The sequence below is a fragment of the Aquarana catesbeiana genome, linkage group LG04, assembly GCF_042186555.1.
Source record: "Aquarana catesbeiana isolate 2022-GZ linkage group LG04, ASM4218655v1, whole genome shotgun sequence".
Lineage (NCBI taxonomy): Eukaryota > Metazoa > Chordata > Amphibia > Anura > Ranidae > Aquarana > Aquarana catesbeiana.
In genome coordinates this window covers 144,459,079-144,472,831 of record NC_133327.1, presented here as the reverse complement: position 1 = coordinate 144,472,831, position 13,753 = coordinate 144,459,079, and the positions used below count along the sequence as shown (strand labels likewise).

Sequence of the window (13,753 nt, the reverse complement as noted above, 5' to 3'; positions counted from 1 at the left end):
AAGATAGTTGAAGAGCTTTCATTTAAAAACAATTATTACACACTGGGAAAAAAAGACCAATTTAATCAATTGAGATTTTGACAAAAAGACAGTTAAGGGTAAACTGTTAGGGGGAGGATATGTGTTAAAGATTATTTAGGGACTGGGAAAAGTTTTAGGGTTTGGGTGGGGGATTTAATGATACAGTCAGCCCAAAGGCTGTCCATACACAAGTTATTTCTTTTTCTTCAAAGGAAATTACTTAATGCCCTCATCCACACACTCAATGTGAATGGGGGAATGCCCCCCCCCCTCACTCCTTGTAATTTTACAGTTGGGAGATTTCCCCACCATGAGAATACACTCATCCACACCACGGGAACATTTTCCAACAGGTTGGTTGTACACGGGTTGATTGATAGATTGATTTGTGTACAACCAGTCTTCCCATACATGGATCAAAATTTGGTCAGTCCCTGCTGAACTGGACGAATTTCGATCCATGTATGGTCGGCTTGAAAGTTAAGTTAAAGAGACCCTGTCACCTAGCCCATTCAGGGCAAATTAACACGATTTATGTAAAGCCCACCCACAAACCACTTTATAGTTACCTAAACACAGGGCCAGGGATCCCAGGTAACATCTTTGATCAAATTTGGCCAATGATTTTGAATGGTATCTGTTAGTGTACCTTACATCAGTCAGACATTTGGGTGGGGGAGCTGAGCAATTTGTTTAGAGCTTGCACAATCAGAATGAAATGTAATGAGCATGGTCATCTTAAAGCTGGCCATAGACATAGCGATTTTCTTTCCTGTGACCACTGGTTGCATCCCCCATCAACACTCTTCCTTCTGCAGAGCCATTGTGTTCTCCTGAAGGGGGTTGCCATCCCCGCCATAATGAGAACACACTGATTACTGCTAGCGGCTATAATAGCTGCTGGCAATAATCACATGTAAAATCTGACAGGCTGCTTGTTGTACCCAAGTTGATTGATTGATCAACTTGGGTACATTCAGCCTGCCCATACATGGTTCAACCCTCCAGTTCAGCAGAGATTCAAACCATCTATGGTCAGCTTTAGACTACATACAGATGAATTAGGAACTAGTGCTTATGTAAAGAAAGGTCATTGTTGTATTGTATTTGTTATTCTCCCTAGTGGGTAGGAGTTTGAAGTAAATACAATTACTTAAAATATATTTGGCAGCTGCAGACTGTTTTCATTTTGACACAGTAGACTGCTATAAGCATGAATCCTAAAGTTTATGTACATGGTGGAATCATTCAGATTGACACATTGTTAGTACACTGGATGCCATAGTGCTCTTGCCATGACAGAAATGGGTGTCAAGCTCTAGGTCTGAGCCTAAGATATAATTAGAGAAGTATAAAGATGATTCTCAAAGGTTCGTGAAGGGACAAGATTGATAGTCAGACATTGTCACAGCTCAGACAGAATACTAAAAGATGCTTATAGTTCCATGTGAAGGAGATGAGATAACTGGGACAGAGAGAGCAGGGAGGAGTGACCGGGAGTCCCTGGAGAGGCTAGGAGGTGTCTGCTCCAACAGTGACAGTGATAGAACGACACATGCTGCTGTCTGTCCTGGCACTGATGCTTTCTCTGGAATTTATTCCTAATTATCTGTAATGGTAGTCTGAAAAATTTCCATTTCTCATTCTGGATTTACCGCATACAAATATCTTTAAGACTCATTGTGCATACTAATGGCAGCCAAGTCCACAGGGCCTTTTGAGTTGACTTATTAACACAGCTAATATTATTTATGAAGCTACTGTGCCTTTAAATATTTCCTGCACTGTAGTGCTGTTATTTTACTTGTTTGTAATCCACATTTTCACAGGTCAAGAACAGCTATGTAAGAAAAGCCACAAGGAACACAAAAGCCATATGGGTCAAAGCTTAACAGCAGTTGTCTTGTTGACGCTAAAAGTATTTTCATATAGTCAAATGCTGTAAGACAGTGTTTTTTGCCCAACTCCCCACATTGATATCTGTTCCATACTACAGTTACCAAATATGTATATTTGGGTTCCTATATTACCCACTGATGCAAGACAATAAATTAATATATAGCTGTATACAATATAAATAAATGGCTCTATGTTCTGGATGATATATCAGGACTTCATATAGATACCCAATGTAAATGGAGAGAGGATCTGATATCGAACCAGCACTAGCAATGGGCCTAGACTTGTGCAGATTGTCATCAAAGCAGAGCAAATGCATTATCTGTTCATCAGGAGTACACGCACCCATACTGTACATTTGTCAAGGTGATGAATATTATTGTTAGTTCTACCTCAGCTTTTCTTAACTTTTTTTTACCCCCAGAGGAACCCCTTAAATAAGTTGTAAGTCTCAGGAAACCCCTGTAAAAATAATTTCATGAAAAATTGCCCCTTATATTAATGGCCACTTGGAAGAATGCCCCCCCCCCCCCCTACAGTGGTGGTCAGAATGCCAACCTTACATATGGCTAGAAAGATCTCACTAGCTCTGACAAGTGGCATTAGAACTGGGAGACCAATCATCTACAACTCAAGGAACTCCCAGCAACCTCTGGAAGAACCTTAGGGTTTCACGCAACCCTGGTTAAGGATGGCTGTACTACATAAAAAAAACTTCATTTGAGTGTTTTTATTGATCTCATCTGAGTTTCTAGTTGTACTTACCTAAGCTCTGGGGAAAATAAGTGCAATTGTACTTGCATTGTGTCTACTTGCCTTTAGTAAATCCACCCCTTTAGCTTTTTGTTTGGTAGCAATAAAAATACCATTTATATTGTTTCTTTTTTTTTTTCAGATACAAAAAGACGGACTAACAACTCAGTTATGGTGGACCTAACCATGAAAGCTGTCCCACAAAACCCCAGTGCCACGAAAACAGCCCCGAAGGAAAAGGATTCATCAAACTCCGGTAGCAGAGTGTGCACTTCCGCACTTATTGTTGTGGCCTCCTTATTAATTATGTGTCAGATTATATCACAGCTTTGCAGTGCTGCAGCTACCTTTTAAGAATCTGCTCCTAATCCTCTGAAGCCTTATTCAAGAGAAGAAAGAAGAAGTAGCTTTTTAGGACAAAAGACAAAAAGACAGCATGAGCTGATGCTGAATGACCTTGGATGAGTCAACCCGCGGTTTAAATGGGATGACAGGCTGGCAAGCTAGACGTACATCTCGGGAACAGTACAGATGGAGGTGACAGATAATAAACAACTCTCACACCTCAAGCAACACGAAAACAAAGTCTCCGTTATTAAGCGGCTTGGTTGCAGATATGAGATTTACAGTTCAGGAGTGAAACTTGGACAAAGTCACTGTGGATAGATGCTCAGAGCCTGATATCTAATCCAATAATGTAGACAAACCTGCCTGGTTGATAAACTAACATGGCGGGGCTGAAGTGATACTTTTCTACTGCTGTGCGTGTCAGACCTATGAGTCTCTTTGCACTTTAGAAGCCATTAAGCAAAGATGAGCTTCACATGTTACAGATACCTCTAGGATTCTCCTCTATATTTGTCACTTTTGCTCCCACTTTAAAAGTCAGCAAATACAAGTGTATGTTTGTCAGTATTCTTTTTGTATTGTATTGTTTACCTGCCCTGTTTTAACATTTTAACAGGTTGATAAAGTTGTTTAAATTGCAAAAGTGCAAGAATAACTGCGTCATCAAAAAAGAGCAGAGCACTGGAAGTTGCAAGCTATAGGCTTTATAAATCCAGAATGGGGGCAGGGTTGTATTGAGAGGTAAATGTTCATGTTTATGTAATTTTAGAAGTCGTTTTCAATCTTTTTAAATTTGCACCTCTTATTCAAATAACACCTGGTGATCCTGCAATGAAGGTCCTTATCCAGGCAATTCCTGTTATATGGTGACAACACCCTGTCCTTGCCTACCAACTGTGATCCTGTGTTGTCACCCTGTCACATGAGCTTCCAATGGGGGCATCCAAGTGGCCGTGCACAGGCATGGTCAACTACTGTGGCTTTCAGAACTACCCACCTCCCGATAAATGCCGTTGGAGTGCAGCTATATAGACAGGAAGTGGCTTCAAGGAGGCTGCGGGAATTCAGCAGTAGTGAGATGCAACGAAGGATTGAAAAAGTGAAAAACACGGCAAACATTAAAGATATAAGATGATTTAGCAAACTCAACATTATTTACTTGGGGTTTACATGCATGTCAACACTGTCTTAGATACAGCTAAACCATAATGTCCTTTTAGCAGTCTTTTGTCTCTAACCATTCTACATAAACATTTACAACAACAGGATGCTTGGCTGGATATGGTATGCACCCTGCAGTGTTATAAGTTTACTGTATAGCCCTCTAGTCAGAAACAGAAAGGAGATAGATATATGGTACTTGAGCTACAGAGAGTCCTATGACTCCTCCTGACAACCCCTGGTGTTTTATTGCTGCTGTCTTTTTTCCTGCTGACCTGCAGTCTGGCCCATAGGTGCCTTATGGTATATGAAACTAATTTTAAACATGGCGCATGTGAGCTTGTTTGATTTGGAAAACCACAGACGGACTTTAGCTGATAGCAACACAGTACTACCTGTATAGCTAAAAGTTCTTCAAGCTTCAAGTTTTACCTCCAACTTGATGGGTCTTCGTGTCAAATAAGGTTGTAAAGTTTTGATCTAATTTCTAACAGAACATCAGGTATGATGAAATAGTTCTGACTGCAGCTAATACATATAAACAATGCATATGATGAAAAAAAACTTCACACTATTAAAAAACAAGCCAACGTTGAAATCAGCTAAAATTACTAAATATAACCAACACTTTTGCATATAAGTATTACAATGGAAGGCTTCCAATGCACTCTTGAAGCAAAGCAGGAGGAGCAGCAAATATAATCCACGTTTCTGCCTATGTACATTACACTTAGTATGATGATACAGGTACAGTAAGCATTTTCTGTTCACAAACAGAGAAAACAAACTTTTTGGGGGGTTTTGCCAATGTTTGAAGCAAGCGATATGTAGGTCTCCTTTAAATTGGTTTTGTCAAATGGATAAGGTGGATGTTACAGAAGAGATCCCCTAAGTCTTCTTTTGGCCCTTTGCTTGTTCCTTTCTATGAAAATGATTGTGAGCAGGGTTTTGAAATACCAGCCAATGATCTGATAACTAGGGATGAACAAATCACTAATTTATGTTTTGTATGCAGATCTGTGTGATGTGCAGAACATTGCACAAATCAGGATCCAGACCATTGTGATTAATAAACTGTAAAACTTACTGTAGATTGGGCAAGTCTGCATAAATACATGTATACAAAAACCAACATTCGCCTTATGTTCTAAATCCATACACTGACGACATGAAATGGAGAAGTAGCAGCCTCTTGTGGAGCATTTGGATGGATTAAAAGGGTATACATCGGATCAGCCATAACATTATGACCACTGACAGGTGAAGTGAATAACATTGATTATCGCTTTACAATGGCATTTGAAAGTTGGTGGGATATATTAGGCAGCAAGTGAACATGTTGTCCCTGAAGTTGATGTGTTGCAAGCAGAAAAAAATAGGCAGGATTTGAGAGACTTTGATAAGGGCCAAATTGTAATGGCTAGACTACTGGGTCAAAGCATCTCCAAAACTGCAGCTCTTGTGGGATGTTCCCAATTTGCAGTGGTCTAGACCTACCAAAAGTGGTCAAAGGAAGGAAAACTAGTGAACCAGCAACAGGATCATGGTCAGCCAAGGCTCACTGATGCATGTGGGGAGCGAAGGCTAGCCTGTGTAGTCTGATCCAATAGAAGAGCTACTGTATATGCTGAAAAAGTAAATGGTGGTTCCAATAGAAAGGTGTCAAGTGTGCATCGCAATTTGTTGTGCATGGGGCTACGTAGCAACAGACTGCTCAGGGTGCCCATGCTGACCCATGTCCACAGCCAAAAGCACCTAAAATAGGCTTGTGAGTATCAGAACTGCAATGGAAGAAGGTGGCCTGGTCTGTTGAATTCATGAATGGTTTGAGAAACACAACAATGAGTTTAAGGAGTTGACTAGGCCTTCAAATTTTCCAGATTTCAATCCAATCGAACATCTATGGGATGTGCTAGAAAAACAAGTCAGATCCATGGGGGCCCAACTTTGCAACCTACAGGACTTAAAGCATCTGCTACTGATGACTTGGTGCCAGATACCACAGACCGGTTAGGGTGGGTGGTTATAATGTTATGATTGATAGGTGTATGTACGGGTGTTTCTATGCATTAGGACTATATTTATCACTCTGGCTTCACTAGGCACATGTGAGCTACAAAGCGTTTCTGCACATGCTCAGGTTTGACACATCCATGTCACATAATGTTTTACCATTACCTTGTAAAATAATACAATATAAATAGAGCAACATTAGCTGCGTGTTCAACACTCTCTGCAATAGGAAGCATTTACTTTACTGGAGAATATTCATTCTCCATAAGCACCATTCCCCTCTAATCGATACTTTTATTTTACATAAATCTTCATCTTGTCTGTCCTCCTTACAGGAGAAAATGTTGCTTTCTTATAATCTCATTAAAGCAGATGCTTCAAATATTTTCCAAAGCTGTTGGAACAAAACATAACAGCAGTTTAGAAAAAAAACACCTTTGCCTTTAGGCATCAATCTACTTCTGCCTAATAATGAGTTAGTCATAAGAGCTAGTCTTTGACAATTAGAAATATTTCTCCGCATTGTCAGGGCATTGTCCTCCGATCAACACAATACACACTGCATACAATATACACTAAGATATTAGAACCCTCATCTTCTGTATCCCTAGTTGCATTTTCAGCCTTCAGACTATATATAACTATAGCTCAATAAAAAAGCATCCTAAACTAGCAAGCAAGCTCCACGGACATGCTAATGTGTATTGCATAACTATGGCAAGAGAGCATCCAACCTTGAAATTACTTAAAACAAAGCAAGAGATGCAGGTGGGAAGGACAGTAGGAAGTAGTCATTTATATTTTGCATTAAGCCGTGGTCCCACGGGAGCTTTTACACTGGTATCTTATCGCCATAAAAGCCAGACAGAACATTGACTACTTCCACTTTTAATTCTGGCTTTATGGAGTTGTGTAGACCAGGTTAGTGAATCTGGGGTAAGCAGAACTCATCCTTCATATTAATTTCCTGAACTATATTGTATTCATCATGTGTACTGCTGGGATTTACAGATAAGAGGAGTATATTTGTAAGACCTGTCATTGTTTAATTAGGTTTATGTCACATATGTTCCATAATGGATCACATGTAAAGAACTCATTTGAGATGTTGTAATGCAACTAGTAGTTCGTGAGTTTGATAAGTTTGCCTTTCTTAGAGTTACCTGCAACGCACACTTCAAAGTTCAGCCTTTGTCAATTCCTTGATTTTGTTTTGTTTAAAATTGTGAGTTAGAACCTTTGAGAACCTCCAAATTAAGTAAGGGAGGAAAGAGGGACACATTTGAGAATATTTTAAGCAATGGACACCCTCTACCCCCTATAAGCGCACAAACCATGTCATATTAAGTCCCACTACTTTCCCTTTTCTCACATGACAGGGTCTCTTTAAATTCCACTAAGCATTGCATCAGTAACTGTTAGTCTCGGTGCACACTATGAACCACATGTGAATCACACAGGAACCACACTGCATTCCTGTTCAATCCACGTGTGATTCAGTGCGGTGTGATTTGAGTCCATTCATTTTGCAAAGTTTTCATCCTAACGCTCACAGTTTGGAACCTATGGTAGTGGTAAAGATGAAATTCATCGCAGGATGAAAAAAGGTGAAAAAAAAGGTCTGAGGGTTATTTACTAAAGGCAAATCCACTTTGCACTTGGAAGTGCAGTCACTGTAGATCTGAGGGGGACATGCAAGGAAAATAAAAAACAGCATTTTTGCTTGCACATGATTGGATGATAGAAAACAGCAATAAAGCAATCAGCAGTAATAACTTTAAAAGAACGATCAAAAGTCCTGGATGGCTTAACTCCAATGTAAAAATGCATATAAAAGCAAAGAGCAAAAAAATATAAGGTTGAGGGATCATCATCAGCATTCAGACTTTATAAAGAATGCAACAAGAAATGTAAGGGTGCAATAAGGATGGCTAAGATAGAACATGAAAGACACATAGCGGAGGAGAGCAATAAAAATCCCAAGATGTAAACAGTAAAAAAGGCAGGACAGACCATATTGGCCCCATAAAAAATGAGGAAGGACGTCTGGTTACAAAGGATGGAGAGATGGCGAAGGTATTGAATTTATTCTTCTCCTCAGTCTTCACGAGGGAATCGGGGGGCTTCAGTAACCAAAACTGCAGTGTTTATCCTCATGACACATCACAGGAAGCACCTCCATGGTTAACAGAGGACAGAATTAAAATTAGACTTGGGAAACTTAACATTAATAAATCAACGGGACCAGATGGCTTGCACCTGAGGCTACTTAGGGAACTCAGTCAAGTAATTGCCAGACCATTGTTCCTAATTTTTACTGACAGTCTACTGACTAGAATGGCACCAGCGGATTGGAGAAAAGCCAATGTAGCACCAATATTTAAAAAGGGCCCAAAATACATTCCTAGGAATTACAGACCAGTTAGCCTAACATCAATAGTATGTAAATACTTGGAGGGGATGGTAAGGGACTATATACAAGATTTTAGTAATGAGAACGGTATCATTAGCAGTAATCAGCATGGATTCATGAAGAATCGTTCTTGCCAAACCAATCTTTTAACCTTCTATGAGGAGGTGAGTTCCCATCTAGATAAAGGAAGGCCAATAGACGTGGTGTATCTGGATTTTGCAAAAGCATTTGACACAGTTCCTAATAAACGTTTACTGTACAAAATTAGGTCCGTTGGCATGGACCATAGGGTGAGTACATGGATTGAAAACTGTCTAGTTCAGAGGATGGTGATAAATAGGGAGTACTCGGAATGGTAAGGGGTGGGTAGTGGGGTCCCCCAGGGTTCTGTGCTGGGACCAATCCTGTTTAATTTGTTCATAAACGACCTGGAAGATGGGGTAAACAGTTCAATCTCTGTATTTGCGGATGATACTAAGTTAAGCAGGGCAGTAACTTCTCCGCAGGATGTGGAAACCTTGCAAAAAGATCTGAACAAATTAATGGGGTGGGCAACTACATGGCAAATGAGGTTCAATGTAGAAAAATGTAAAATCATGCATTTGGGTGGCAAAAATATGAATGCAATCTATACACTGGGGGAGAACCTCTGGGGGAATCTAGGATGGAAAAGGACCTGGGGGTCCTAGTAGATGATAGGCTCAGCAATGGCATGCAATGCCAAGCTGCTGCTAACAAAGCAAACAGAATATTGTCATGCATTAAAAAGGGGATTAATTCCAGAGATAAAGCGATAATTCTCCCACTCTACAAGACTCTGGTCCGGCCGCACCTAGAGTATGCTGTCCAGTTCTGGGCACCAGTCCTCAGGAACGATGTACTGGAAATGGAGAGAGTACAAAGAAGGGCAACAAAGCTAATAAAGGGTCTGGAGGATATTAGTAATGAGGAAAGGTTGCGAGCACTGAACTTATTCTCTCTGGAGAAGAGATTCTTGAGAGGGAATATGATTTCAATATACAAATACCGTACTGGTGACCCCACAATAGGGATAAAACTTTTTTGCGGAAGGGAGTTTAACAAGACCCGTGGCCACTCATTAAAATTAGAAGAAAAGAGTTTTAACCTTAAACTACGTAGAAGGTTCTATGCTGTAAGAGCGGCAAGGATGTGGAATTCCCTTCCACAGGCGGTGGTCTCAGTGGGGGGCATCGATAGTTTCAAGAAACTATTAGATAAGCACCTGAATGACAGCAACATACAGGTATATAAAATGTAATACTGACATATAATCACACACATATTAAGTCTATGTCTAAGTCTCACATTAAGTCTATAATGATTGGATTACTCTAGAAAAGATTTGCACTCATCTAAATCCAGTGGAAAAAAAGAGTTCACTAAAAAAAATGGCCTGCAGTTGATCCTGCCATCTCAGTCTTAAATACATATTTCACTGTACCAATCATAGATGTTCCTGCGTTCAAAGATTCAACAAGTAGACCATTTTAAATGATCTTAAATATTTTCTTAACTCTTGCAGGCCAGCTCTGCAACCAGCTTTCGCTGAAGTTTCAGTATGTCAGACTGCATCTAACTAAGATAATGCAATGAAAAACCAACATGATCCTGTGTGTCCAGGACTGTGCCTTAACTGAGAAAATACCTTCTGCTCTACTCTTTTGTGTGGATGCCCTGGAACATTCACGTGTGTAAAATATTGTGGCTTAAAGCCTGGACAGCTGAAGCTGCCTGTAAAAAAATGCTCCACACGCAACCTATTGTATTAGGGTGTGCACCTCAAAGCTCCAACATATATGCATTTGTGACATATTAACCGACCTCTTCCCCACTCGTCATCCTAAAACAATGGGGGGAGCAGGTGAGCACACAAGGGGACCTGGGCAGCATAAAGAAAAGTAAATGGGACAAGAGGGGTGGCATACATTGGTACCAATCCCCTGCTGTATTTTTCTCCAGTGGCAGCTGAATATCGGCGAGAGGAAGAGGAGGAGAAGCCTACTTTCAGCTGCTGCAGAAGAAAATACAGATCGGTCCATTAATTTCCACTCCAGCCGCCTATCCTGTCCAGGTTCTGGGGGTCAGCAAGTAAGGATCGCGGCTTACCTGTCACCTGCTCACAATTGATGGGTTGCCAACTCCAGGATTAGGGTGTGCCCAGCCACACCTGGCACACCCCTTGCGCACGCCTACGTGTATGACCTTTCAAGGCAGACATCTTTTTGGGGAGGCACTTGGCTAATTTATAAAAGGTTTCACAGGAAAGTGAATATTCAATCCCCACACTTAAGCGCTGTCTCAGCTTCCCGTGGCTGAAGAGCGGTGCTCTGGCAAAAGTATTCCCGCCCTTATCGGATAAGTTCACCTTTGGGAAGATGTTACATGTTCCACCCGAGTTTAGGGTGGAACATGTAATATGTTCCCAGTGCTGCAGACGTCGCCCACTACCCCCCACTCCCTGTGGCAGCAGTATGGGGAGAAGTTCCCCGTACTAGCTGCCACTGTTAGAAAAACAGGGCGGACGTGCGGGGCTCCACCCACACAGTCGTGTCATTCAGACACACAGCACCATGAGTCTGAATGATATACAAGCTCCAAATTTGTAGCGGCTGTCGGCTTGTAGTTCTCAATGAACTAGCACAGTGTTGTGAAGCGCCATGGTAGTTCATTGAGTGTTCCCTTCAGGGAGTATCGGCTTACCTGTATGGGATGTACAGGTAACCTGATACACTGACAGTGTGCAGGAGACCTGCATGGCATCAGCAATCTGCTGATTGCTAGTGCAATGCTTTTCAGGCTCCTGCAACAAACAATAATTAATGCACATTTTCCCAGACCTGTGTTTTTAATTGGTGGTTTTAAATGGGTACAAAATAGAGTTCAAATCTGTACCCCCTCACCATTTCCTTATCAAAAACTGCACAAGGACAGTCAGACATCTCCCAAAGCATAGTTTGCCAGTACCTGCATAAGACAGGTTTAAAGGTTTCTATTCAAACCTTTTCAAGGTACCAAAGTTCAATAGGGGTATTCATCCTATTTGGCACCTACAATCCCTCCAAAACACTTTCAAATTCCGAAATTTCTTCAATGAAGACATAGCCTTACTGTCAGGGTCAAGCGTCAGGCTCGGAGACCAGTAGCTATAGCAGTAGAGAGATTCCCACTGACCAGCTGGATAAGTACAGAAGCAGGTCACCTTGGCAGATGACACAGGCTTACCAGAGGTGCGGAGTCTAAGAACTAACCGGTATTCACCAGAGCTCCTGATGGTGAAGGTGAGTTTTGCTGTGTGTTAGTTCCAGGCAGCAGTCCTCAGGATCACCCCACCAGGAGTTGAGCAAGCGAGGGTCCAGTAGCAGGTATAGCAGGTAGGGATCAAACAGAAGAGTAGTCAGTAACAAGCCAAAGGTCAGTAACAAGTGGTTGCAGATTGGGATCAACCATAAGCGTAGTCAAGGAACAAGGTCACCAAAAAATGGTAGCCAAAATACAAATTTCAGAAGAAGTGACATGAGCGAGATATTGGCTGGAGAGATCACAATATTCTTGCAAATAGGAAGTGTAAAGGCATGACTAATATAGGAAGTTCATGGGAGGAGCAAAAAGGTTCAAGTTTCAAGAGAAACAAGGTTCAAAGCAAGATTGTTTGAGGAATTGTTCAAGTTGATGTCCAGCATCCCCAGTGGCTCAGCAAAAAGAGACCCTGGCAGGCACAGCAGAGGTTGTAGGTTCGGACCTGGGTCCTGACACTAACGGTTGATTGACTAACGGCAAAGAGCACTTGCTCCAGAGCTTAGTAAATGAGGTGAATCTCTGCTGATTTCCATCATCCAATCTTGTGAAAGCAATAATTCCATAGTGAGAAGTGAATCTTTACCTCATTTACTAAGCTCTGGAGCAACGGCACTCTGAAAAGTGCACAGTCTATATGCCTTTAGAAAATCAACCCCTTATAATCCTTATGCCCTGCTCCAGAGCACCCAAAGGAAATTGACTGGATGTAGTCATAGCCGTAAGAGTCTATATCAATGCAACAGCTTGCCCTGTCCTCAAGGGACATCCAGCTTCCACCAATGTTTGATGAATAAGCCATCCGATTGCTAGAGCTTACACTCTCAAGGGTAAATCTCATCCTGCACTTTTACGCACCCATGCTACCAGATCAGTGGATGTTTCCTGGAAATTGGTTTGTAAGGCCACCATGTGGTCCTCTGTTCATATGTTCTCAAAGTTCTACCATGTGGATGTTCCATCTTCTGCACATACAGCTTTCGGAGCATGGATCTTGCAACAGCACTTTGACGTTGCATCTGTTGAATCATGTTGTTTATTGTGCTTTTTGCAACAGTTCTGTATGTATATTTGTTTCCCACCATTTTATTCACTGCTTTGGGGTATCCCAGGGTCTATGAATACTCAGCCTGTGTCCTGTACTGTACAATTAAGATAGGAGAAATTTTGACTTGTAAATTCCATATCTTGGAGTACGGTACAGGGCACGGGCCAACCTCTCTTCTCTTCCAGTATCCAGTCACATGAAGGTCACCTTAAGAGTCTATAACCCCGGTCTATAAATATTCTTTGTCCTGTAATGTACTCTGAGATATGGAATTTCCAGTTAAGTCAAAAGACCTGGTATTATTTTAAAAATAAATGATAATTTTTTTCATGATAAACAGTGCTTTGGTAAACTAAATTTATTTCACAAAGCTTTACTGAGAAAGACTAGAGAAAAACACAAAAGGCTTGTCATGAAACCTGATATAACAAGAAGTTATGGATACAGTAATACAAAAAAGGCTAAGTACAGGCACAATGGTTATTACAAGGATTGCAGAAAATGCACTCCTAACGGTATAGTCACGTTTAGAGTATAAGCGTATGTAAGGGGTGCTGGGCACAAAACTTTATGAGCCTTAGTGTAGGGGCTAAAAGTGTTATGAGAAAAAGTGAAGCGTATTTACTAAGGAAAATGTATAGATGAAAAGTTAAAGTGCAAAAAAGAGGCGAGAGAAAGAAAGATAAACTCAAGGAGAAAAGGGAAATACAAGGGGGGAAGAGAGGCAGATTAAGGGTGGAGAGGAGAAAAAGAGGAATCGGGGGGGGGGGGGTGCTTAGTGC

General features: G+C 41.1%; 1 protein-coding gene across 3 annotated transcripts in view; it reads left to right on the top strand.

Moving 5' to 3' along the window:
- Window positions 1-13,308, top strand: part of LOC141139569 (glypican-5-like) — a 469,973-nt gene extending 456,665 nt beyond the window's left edge. For all 3 annotated transcript variants that reach the window (XM_073625838.1, XM_073625836.1, XM_073625837.1), the window contains one exon: window positions 2,816-13,308. In XM_073625838.1, coding sequence (XP_073481939.1) covers window positions 2,816-3,027 — 212 coding nt within the window. In that variant the 3' untranslated portion in view covers window positions 3,028-13,308. The remainder of the gene's footprint in view (window positions 1-2,815) is intronic.
- The last annotated feature ends 445 nt before the right edge of the window (window positions 13,309-13,753 follow it).